The 11,249-nt window shown below is 39.8% G+C and overlaps 2 protein-coding genes across 2 annotated transcripts in view; one reads left to right on the top strand and one right to left on the bottom strand.

The window, feature by feature from the left end:
* The window catches only part of LOC122269595 (uncharacterized), a 3,612-nt gene extending 2,501 nt beyond the window's left edge, over positions 1 to 1,111 (bottom strand). Inside the window, exon 1 of the mRNA XM_071183943.1 lies at positions 11 to 1,111. Coding sequence (XP_071040044.1) covers positions 11 to 1,111 — 1,101 coding nt within the window. The remainder of the gene's footprint in view (positions 1 to 10) is intronic.
* Positions 1,112 to 9,319: 8,208 nt separating this feature from the next.
* On the top strand, positions 9,320 to 10,623 carry LOC139426160 (uncharacterized). Its single transcript, XM_071183942.1, has 2 exons — positions 9,320 to 9,409; positions 9,742 to 10,623. The coding sequence occupies exons 1-2, from the start codon at positions 9,320 to 9,322 to the stop codon at positions 10,621 to 10,623; spliced, it is 972 nt and encodes a 323-aa protein (XP_071040043.1).
* The last annotated feature ends 626 nt before the right edge of the window (positions 10,624 to 11,249 follow it).

The raw sequence follows: 11,249 nt of genomic DNA, 5'->3' as shown, positions 1-11,249 counted from the left end.
CTAGACAGGCTTGCTTGTAGGTTGCGTGCTGGACACCGTCGACAATGTAGAGGTCTCTGAAGTTCGTTGGTTCTTTGACGTGGAACAAAAGCGTGCGCAGGAAGAAAAGTTCTGGCTGGGAAACGAAGTTGACTGGATGTACGCGACCAATTCTGCTGCAAGCATTCACGTTCTTCTGCCAAGTGCTCGCCTGGCCAATCCATCGGTAGTGCTCCGGCATTTCATGGTAATAGTGGTAGGTGACTGCCTTTCCGTTCGCTTCGTCTTCTTTCAGCGCGGTGTTATGGCGGAAGTAAGCCCTTAAGGTCGATCCCTTCTGTCCAATATCGGCAAGGTCAACTGGCGTTTGGTCCAAGTTAACGCCATCTTGTCCGGGTAGGTGAATGTCAAGTCGAACGACGGTGTGGCTTTTCGTTTGGATCTCGAAATCCTTGAATAGGCGCCAACATGCTTCAACTGGTGAGATATAGCGAGCTTCCACGTACTTCTCCGGCTCGTTGTAGATGATCGTCTGCAGGTTTTCGACGGCCTTTATCGTAGCACAATCATGGCCCTTGTTGATGTACTTGTAGAGGTATTTCACCGGTCCGATGCTGCCGACGAATTCGACATTGATGTGGCATTGATACTTCTTGAGCAGGTAGGCGTTGTACGGGACGACGTGGCGGTTGTCTGTGGTGACGCGTTGGCCGTTGCAGTCTTTCCTGTAGATGTCTTGCTCATGCGAGAATTCTGGGTTCATTGGATCCAACAACGGATTGTAGCGTCGGCGATACCTCGGCTTTTCATCGTCCACCAGCGATGTCATGTCTTGATGTTCCATTAGAAATCCCCATCTGCACTGGTCTCTTCCATGTTTGCTGACCATGCACGGAGCGCTTGGGTTCATATCACTACACGGGTTATGGATCATCAATTTCGAGATCAGTTCCTTGAGTTCCGGAACATCTTCTGGAATTTCCGCCGAGATAAAATCGTCAAGTTGTTCAGCGCTGTGAATCTTGTTCGCTGGCGACATAATCACTAATAGGTGCATGTGCGGTAAACCTCGCTTTTGGAACTCGATGGTGAAGACGTAAGCGGATGTTCTTCCTAAGATTTGATGCGTCATGATGTCTTCGACGATTTGGCGGAACTTGAGACGTGCGACTCTTGCAACGATGTCTGGACGGGTTAGAGCCAACAGGCTTTCCGGAATTGCGGCGTTGAATTCATTGCGTATCGCTGACAGGAGTTCTGGCAACACTGCGGATTGCAGGTAACGGTGATAAAAAATTCAGGCGATCCAAATCTTCGCACAAATGCCATGGAGTCTTCGAAATTCTCGGTGTAACAGAGCGTTGATCCGGGAAAAGATGACGGTAAGATGGTTGTTTCGCCAATTGCAGCATCTCATCTTTTTGCGCAGCCAAGCTTCTGAGCATGTTGTGAACTCCGGCGTATTTCTCAGCTTGAATTTCGCGCTGATGGCTCTTTATCCACTGTATGCGATCTCTTTCGACGCGAATGTAGGTGTCGACCACGTATTGCTGGAGTAAGCGTCTGCCAAAGTGAAGTGCATTAAACTCGACCAATCGTTGATCTATTCCTGCATTTGTGCAATCGATCGGGAGTGGCTTGGCATAATTCGGACGGTAGGCGAGTCGGTAACAGGCTAATTCCGCGCGTGTAATATGATTTCTTGATGGATAAGGCGTGTGCAGCGGCATTCCAACATAGAATGCAAAAGTTCCTCTCGGGTTGAAAAGCGGGTAGGTAAAAGGCTCGACGCGACCATCGATGTTGCTTAGCTGCGTGATTTTTTTCCGCGTTCTCGCATGACCATTTCATTCTCTGGGATGCTTTGATCGGCGTTGAGAGTCAAGACTGCGGCTATTTCGTTACAACTGGTGCGTTAAATCGTCGAGGATCGTCGCCTTCACTGTTTGTTAAGACGAGGTGGACATTGGGCGGTTGTACTCCGGCTGCGATTGCGCGTTGGTTGGTTTCTTCGATCACTTCTCTCATCATCATAAACGATTGGGCGAACGGGTTGTTAAAGCGCATGATCTCCTCGAGTAGTTGCAATAGTTCTTGGCTTAACTCTCGGTTGAGCTCAGATCGCGCAGCTGTAGCCTCGTCCGGGTCCATGAAGTACATTTGGGCAAACTTCGGCTGTTCAAATCCACCTTGCGGGTCTTGAGTCGGGCGCGTTGCCAGGTTGATCTTGTGATGGACTTGACCGCCGGCGATAAACGCGTAGATTCCATGTTGATTGACGGTTCTGTCGTCGTCGACTTTGAATGAGGCAAGTGCAAAGCAGGCGTCGATGTTGCGGATCCTTCTGTGGAATTCTTCCGATAGGCGGTGTTGTCGTGCAAATAGAAGCGCTAATTCGTTTGGAAATTCGGGCATTGGTAGTTTGATTCTTCCATGTAAGCAGCAGTCGCCAAATGAATCTACGTGTATTTTGTTCTTCACTCTTTCTTCTGGGAAATGCAAAGCGCCATCGTGGATGCAAGCGACGTTAAATGGACCAAGACTTTGATATTCCACGTCGGAAGTTGCAGCATTTTTGTAGGTTGACGCAGGCCGAGATTTCGCAGCTCTACGGAGTCTTTCATTACGGCGGCGTTGTTCCTCTAGGCGAATGTTGCGGCCCCTCATTGTTTCGTTTTTTCGTCTGCGTCTTTCATAATCGCGGTATTTTACTCGTTGAGATGCATTAAGTTCCATCAATATATCCGAGATTCGTTCCTTGCTACGCTGCTTGACTGCTCTTGTCGGGCGCAACGGCGTTATCATCGGGTCTTGGATATTCAAAGCGTGCATATTGGTCGAAGATGTGAAAGATGCGGCTTCAGATGGTCCCGACATGTTCAATTGGTCACTGTTCACAACGAATTCGTAAATTTGCTTCCGTTCATCCGCTTCTTGAAAATTCTTGTCCAGGAAAAGGCGTCGATGAGAGAGGTATTGTCGAGCATAAAAGACGATGTAAACTCCGCAGGAAGACGCGTCATCTTGGTGGTTGTAAGCGTTGCGAGGTTTCACGATGCATCCTTTCAGCTTTTCATTCGTAACAACGGTATTCAAAACGTGTCGCAGTATTTTTCTCAAAACAGCATCGATGGGCAGCGGGTTGTCGACTGGATCGCAGACTAATAGTTGACGTTCTCCATAGCTTGCTTCGTAAATTCCTAGCATCCAGTGCTCGCCTCTATCCATTTGAGCTCTCTTGTGAATGGGAATGAGTAGCACGTCGAATCCTTGTTGAACGCCGTATAGATAGTTGGAAGCCTTGTTCTGGTCGCTGATATCGTTGAGAAGAGCCATTCCTTCATAAGCGCCATCCGCTGTTGTAACGTAGAAGCGTGCGACAAATTCAGGGTGAAGTACGGCAACTTTGACGGTCGGGTAAGCTTGTTCGGCGTAATGGAGAAGCATTCTGACAATGACGGTATCTTCTAGTTGTCCATTTGCGGGTAGAATTGAGTTGATCGCTTGTTGTTCCAAAATTCCGGCTCCTTGAAGAATTTCATGTAGAGGTGCGTTCTGCATGTTGAAAATGTAGCTTGAAATCTGATGAATGTTGAAATGTCGGACTTTGTTGACGGTGATTTTAACACAAAAGTTAAACTTTTCTCCACTTTGATAAATGTAAACTAATGCGAACCTTACAATTAAATTATTAATTCCTTCGTATATTATTGGTTTAAGTTGTCGAAAATTAATATTTCAATTGTAAGGTTCGCATTAGCATACATTTATAAGAGTGGAGAAAAGTATCTATAGCCATTATGGCGAACTAATAAAGTTTGAAAATATTCTATCTGTAACTCCGAACTGCTCAACCGTAGCGTTTCAAAACCGGCGCCAATCGATACCTCGTGGCCAAAAACCCCAGACCCCCAAGTTTACCGGAGTTTATTAATTCTGGGGCGATTTTCGACTTGGCAACCATTCCTCGTATTATAGTATAAGATTATCATTATCATCATCTTATCAGTATTGAATACGAGTTAAAGCTATCATATTTTATCTAGATTCACTATGATTAAGATACATTCTCTGATTATTCATAATTATTATTTATTGTATGGTAAGTACTTTATTTTAATAAATATTTCAAAAAAATAACATTCCAATTTTATCGATTGGATAAAGTAAAACAAACCAACTGCGAGGTCTATAAGATTAAAAAATAAATATGTATTTTACTGAATTACTACTAAAGTACTTAATTTGTATTCAATTTGATTCGTTAATAGTTTTATATTTTATTAATGAGTAATAATGTTAATAACATATCTTTAAAGACGATAATACTCGCCATAATGGTTAGTTTATTGAACTAGGCATATTATTCTTTTATTAATTATAACAAAGCAATTCAAATTTTCAATATAGATAATTCTAGATATATTTCTTCAAAACTAAAAAAGCAAAATTCCACATAAGCAAGCAAAATAATAAGCAATTTAAAATATAACGAGACAATTTTTGTTTAGCATTTTCTTATTATAACATTTTATCGTACTTAGTGTCGTTTGGAGTCCATTTATCTCTGCTAATTCAATGCAGCCATATTTTCCGTCGTTCTTCATTACTTTACCGAACAATCGAGCGATATAACTTAAAGCTCAATTTTGTCTTTTTAACAACCTGTGCAACAACCTGCATAATTAATTTAAAAGTATGAGACAAATAATGTAAAAATAGAAGCGAAAACAGATTGAGTGCGATGACACTTCTCCGTTCTAACTAGTCAACAAAATGGCGTCTGTTTACCTATGTAATCGGAGACAACCAATCAAAATCGAAGGCGGCACAAAGATCGGCTCGGAAAAGAGTGGCGCTACTTAAACTAGGTAATCGAATGCTTTATTTTCACTTATATAAGCAGGCTTTTGTGCTCAAACTATTGTCAAGCAGAAGAACAACAAATCACGGAAAGATAGTACGAAGATACATCAAGAATTAAGTATCGTCCTTCCGCCAAATGTTTTGAAGAGTGGAGGTAGAGGGTTTGAAATCCGACGTAAACCCTGGATATATTTCAGTGCTGTACTTTTCTAATTTATGCTATCCGTCCTTCAGCTTGAAAAGAGCTTAAAAAATATTCTTTGCATTGAGCACGCAAACCTGCATATGTATTGAAACAAGCAAATGTCAAGCGTCAACCATGGTTGCAGCTGAGCTCGAATCTAGCTGCCTCCACACTTTGAAGTCATTTTAGATATATTAGAACATAAAATTCGGCATTGAGTAATAGTAGTTTATCACGTTTCACTATAGGCCGACCAGGTAACCGAGAGGTTAGCGTGTCTGACTGCGCAGCCGATGGTTGCGGGTTCGAATCCCGCTCAGGGCATGGATGATTCTTTCTCTCTCTCTCTCCTTCTCTGTGTTCTATGTCCTTTCTTCTGTGTGACTCTGTGAATGTAACCCCCCCCCCCCTACAAACGGGTTTGTGGTTGTATGACTTAGGCGACGCTACTTCACCGCCGTGGCTTAGCCATAGGTGCTTACTGGATAATGATAAGAGAATAGCAATTCTGGTCTTTCTGAGGCCAATGGGAAATAGACTCAAGTACCCGCCATTAACCAAAAAAAAAAGAAGCAACGTTTCACTAGAGTTGCTGTTGTTGTTACTTTACGTCGCACTAGAGCTGCACAATGGGCTATTGGCGACGGTCTGGGAAACATCCCGGAGGATGATCCGAAGACATGCCATCACAATTTTGATCCTTTGCGGAAGGGATGGCACCCCCGCTTCGGTAGCTCGACGACCTGCGCGCGAAGTCAAGCACTTTACGGTAGCACAGTTTAACGAGAACCAATACCGCACACCCTCGGTCCCTACGCAGACTGATCCAAGTGGTCACCCACCCGCACACTGACCGTAGCCAGTGATGCTTGACTTCGGTGATCTGCTGGGAACCGTGTCTTAACGATCAGTCCACTGCGGGACTCACTAGAGTTGCATACTAGGTTATTGGTGACGGTCTGGGAAATATCCTTGCGAATGATCTAAAGACATGGCATCACAATTTTGATCCTCCACAAAGGGAAAGCTTTGATAGCCCAATGACCTAGCCGAGCATTCTACGGTAAAACAATTTAACAACTAATGAAGTACCAAGAAAAAAGCAATATTATTATTCTCAATGTATGCCATCGCACGCGTATACGATTCACTCATGCACGAGCAGTACAATTCTTTTCAGGATCATTCTCAATACATGCAATTTATTTCGTACGCAAAAAAATTGCATGAATGAGAACCCGATTCATGAGTTCGCGCACATGAATATTTCTGACCAGTCTTGTTCTCATTCTCATACGAAAAAAATCGAAATGTAAGATGTTGTAGTTCATTTACGTCGCACTAGAGCTTCACATTGGGCTATTGGCGACGGTCTGATACACATCCCTGGGAGTCCCGCAGTGGACTGATCGTTAAGACACGGTTCCCAGCAGATCACCGAAGTCAAGCATCACTGGCTACGGTCAGTGTGCGGGTGGGTGACCACTTGGATCAGTCTGCGTAGGGATCGAGGGTGTGCGGTATTGGTCCTCGTTAAACTGTGCTACCGTAAAGTGCTCGACTTCGCGCGCAGGTCGTCGGGCTACCGAAGCGGGGGTGCCATCCCTTCCGCAGAGGATCAAAATTGTGATGGCATGTCTTCGGATCATCCTCCGGGATGTTTCCCAGACCGTCTCCAATAGCCCATTGTGCAGCTCTAGTGCGACGTAAAGTAACAACAACATCCCTGGGGATGATCCGACGACATGCAAACACAATTTTGATCCTCTGCAAACGATATATTAAGTTATGAAATCGCTCACAAGAACGTACTTTCTCTGAATAAACATGCCTTTTTATTGATTTTTTTATAACCGTCGAGAAACAACCGAACTAATTTTGGGTTTGCGACTTCTAATGCTCAATTCTGTAGCCTTGTAATTTTAAACCTATCCAGAAGACAAGGAAACTTCTGGATCAGTACCTCCAGAGGTATGATTTGTTATAAGTACATGGAGGACTTTGTGATCCGACAGATTTAACTTGCATCAGTCACCATTTACTACACGGAGAGTTTTCAGTCTGTGGGGATCGAACCCACAAACCTCGTGGACGCGCCCTACCAACCAGGCTATCACGGCACCTATATATTTTTATTGACAGTTTCGCATTTCTGATCCCAAAAATATAGGGAATAGCCGGAGGGGAATCGGGTTCGAATCCCAGTCGATACGAATTCCGCATCCGGCTTGCACCGACCACAGTGGTGACGTGAAATGTTCTCAGTGGTAGACTGATGATGGGTTAGAGTCCCCTTGTCGTCAGGCTAACCGTAAAAGGTTCTCGTGGTCTTCCTCTCCATGTAACGCAAATGCGGGTTAGTTCCATCAAAAAGTCCTCCATGAAGATAACTTCCTCCCAATAATTGATCCAGGAGTTCCCTTGTCTTCTGGATTGGGTTCAAAATTACAAGGCTACTTAGTTGAACATTAGTAGTCGTAAGCCCAAAAAAATTGGGTCGGCTGTTCAACGACTGTTATAAAATTATAAAATATGGGAAATATGGTAGCAATAGTTTGGTCAGGAAAACGGCCCACAGCTTGGAACCTTTAGTGTTAATTTTACTTTTGAGTGTATCGTCAATTTTTGCAACAAATATAAAATTTGTTTATCCAAAGATAATTGCTTGCATAAAATAGTTTTTAACATGTATTTATTTCTTTAATTATTTTATTGAATATCAATCGAAAACATGACATTATAGAAATTCAATTTTTTAGGAACTATTCGACCAATTTTACTCAAATTTTCCTTCTGCCATGTTAAATTATATTTTTTAATATGATGTTAAAATTTATTAACCTTACATTTAAAAACGTTTTAGACTGATATTAAATAAAATAATAAAAAATAATATATATTTCTGAAATTTTCCTCATGGAATTAACTTCGGCATTTTTTTTTTTATGATTGTGTGCAAAAATCTTTCATTTCACTTAAAATTATCCTAGAGATAACTCGAAATGTTGAAAAAGTCAATTTAACATTAAGAATTCTTAGCTTTAGACTGCTCTCCAGACCAACATATTGAAACTATATTTCCAAGTTTGCGCCTTCCTCTCTATATTTTGAGGGTCATAAATTTGAATCCATAGTAAAAGGAGGTAGGTTTATTCAGAAAAAGTATATTTTTGTGTCTTTTGAAACTCAAAATTTTGTATGTACTAATTAATTAGCATATTTGAGGTCGCCTCTTCGAACCTTTAAGATTGAGCCTTAGAACGAGAAGATCAGCTTAATAGATCAAAAGTTATTCAGCGTTGACTGTATTTTATTTTGCACACTGTACATTAAGAAAAAGAGTATTGAAATTGTTTTAGGCAATTTGAATAGAAAATTTACAGTAGGAACAAAACGGACCTTATTTGACGTTTGAAGATTCATATAACTTTTTTATTCGTTGCATTAAATTTATAATATCGTTTAAGATTTTTTTGTGCGAACTAGAGTAGATAAAGTTGCTGAATCACTGCATTTTTCATTTACCCTTAAAAATAGTTTTAAGTTTTAAAAAACACATTTCAAACCATGAAACTCAAGCTGTTTAGAATTTTGCTACAGAGTAAAGCATCTGAAGTTATTAAGCAAAAATTGAATAATGCATAATACAAATGAAACTAAAAAAATTCAATTCGATTAAGATCGAGCGTCTAGGATATTTACTGCACAGTAATGTTGCTAAGGCTGATGGATCATTGAATTAAAAAATGCTGCTGCATAATAAAAGAAACTGATGACAAATTTCAAATTGCGTAAAAAAAATTTTTAAATTACGCCCGCCATTGTCTTCTCAGACAAAAGGCGTCTTGCAGTTCAATACAATAGTGAAGTAGCTCTAGAAGGTGAGAGGGCACGAAAGTCGTCTCAGGAACGAACGTCAAGAAGAGAGGGTCAATCATATAGAAGCTCCCCAGTCATAGGCGAAGTGTTAAAGAGCATACAAAGAGGTGAATTGACCAGGTTAATTTTAAATAGATGGGCCTGCAAGTAGCCATGTTCAGTAATTATTCTAAGACAAGCAACTCCCTCGGCCCTGGGAAGGAGGGAAAGATGAGAGTGCTGCTGGCTATCAAGAAGGCTATCCCAGGATTTTCCATCAGCTAAGTCCCTAAGAGCAGATATTGATCTGTGTCTGAATTTAGTCTTAAGAAGCCGCCGTGCATTTCTAAGAGGAACTGGGTGACAAGGTGGATGAAGTGCTGAAGCCTCTCTAGCCAACATGTCAACCCATTCATTTCCGTAGATGCCACAATGGCCAAGGATCCATTGGAGGACTACCTCTCTTCCAGAACAAAGAAGAGAGTCGATTCGTTGTTTACACTCAGATTCAAGTTCAGTTGCGTAAAATTAAGCTGTTAAGATTTATGATGCCAACTATGGTAGCTAAACCTGTTGAGACATTAAACTATAAAAAACTCATACATAATTCAAAATCGACTGTAAGATCGAGTTTTTAGGACTTTTACTTCACAGTAAAGTAGCTATAGCTACTGAGACATTTATCTACAAAATTGTGCTACATTATTCAAGAGCAACTAAAGTAAAGTTTCGAATCCAGTACAATTGAGCTGTTAAGAATTTTTGGCTGCTAAGTAAATAAGTTAAACCGGTTGAGTCATCAAACTACAAAATTTAAAAAATTCAGTTATTCATACGCATTTGAAAAAATTCAGTTGGCGAAGACTCAACAAGGGGAAGAAAAACGATACCAACAAAGATTTCCAGAATGGGTTGTTCAAGAGGACGAAAAGAATAACATCGATGAAAAATTTTTTATGTTTAACAGGAGAGAGAAAGAAGAGCAACAAATTGTTTCCAAGGAAAAGAATCTAAACGAATTACAGACCATCGCCGAAAAAGGCATACAAAAGTTCCATGACAGTACTCACAATTTCCAAAAAGAAAAAGTGGATAAAATTATAAATATTTTTGAATCCAGGGTAAATGATAATATCGTGCCACATCCTTTCTCAAAGTATGCTGAGGAATTGGCGATTTATTTCGAAGAAATCCTTTGTAAAAATTTAGAAACAACTACAGCTCTTAAAAAAGAAGTAGAGAAACTTGGAAACGAGCTGAATAACTTGCAGTTACTAATACGGGATTCCAAACAGGGAAATGAGCAATTAAAATTTAATAAACATCCTTCTATTACGTCGACGGATTTGAATGTACAAAATGAAAGAGTTGTTGATCAAATAGAAATGAAAGATGAATTAAAGAATGCAAAGATAAACGAGGATTCACTTTATGATCTAATTTACGAGAATGATGTTTTAAATGTAAAGTTGAGGAATATTTCAAAAGAAAGAGATACATTAAGAAATCGATTTATATCGAATCAGAGGAAGATTTATCAGAAATCAGATTTTAAAAGTTTTCTCTTAGAGAAAATGTTATTTGCTTTGCAAAGTAAGAATATATTTCCAGAAATTCCAACTCAGCATGCGATACTTCCCAAAAGAAAAGAACGTAAGGACATATCGCCAGTTAAAGACATTCCTAAATCTCCCTTGATGATAAAAATAGAGGGTAAATCATTAAGCTCTCATTAATAATTAAGTAATTAATGAAATTATTACCGACCGGCTTTCTTTCCTTTGAGTATTTTTTTATACCGACGAAAAAAGAGTTTGATATTTTAAAAGAAATTTCCGAAAAACATTGAATTATATTTTGCCTGGGACTTGAAATATTTCCTTCCATCCATAACGAAGAACTTTTCAAAGATGATATATATTTTTACTTCAATAAAAGAAACCAACTGGAATAATCTAATTAAATGTTTTATTGCAAAATAAAAATATGATCCTGTTAAGCTGTTTTTGTACATCTTGAAAAAATGGAATAAAGTCGTGTTTTAATTTATCCAGTTTTAGTTTGTAAAAATACTTAATATACTTAATACTTCAGTGATGGTCAAAAAATATTTATAATTAATATTATAAAGTTCTGCTTTGAAGTTTTCTTAAAATTTTAAAATTTCGTTTCAAAACCAAAAATTATTAATCACATGAATGTACAAAATTTATTTCTACTTAGTATTTGTAATTGTAATTTCAGTTTGTACTTTGTAATCTATACATATATATACGTATAATAAAATAAGCAAGTGTTGCGCCAGACTTTGCGTAACGGAGCGTCAAATCATCAGGTACTAAAACAAACAATGAATTCAAAA

This window comes from Parasteatoda tepidariorum, chromosome 8 (assembly GCF_043381705.1).
Source record: "Parasteatoda tepidariorum isolate YZ-2023 chromosome 8, CAS_Ptep_4.0, whole genome shotgun sequence".
Classification (NCBI taxonomy): domain Eukaryota; kingdom Metazoa; phylum Arthropoda; class Arachnida; order Araneae; family Theridiidae; genus Parasteatoda; species Parasteatoda tepidariorum.
This window is presented reverse-complemented; position numbering and strand designations above follow the sequence as displayed.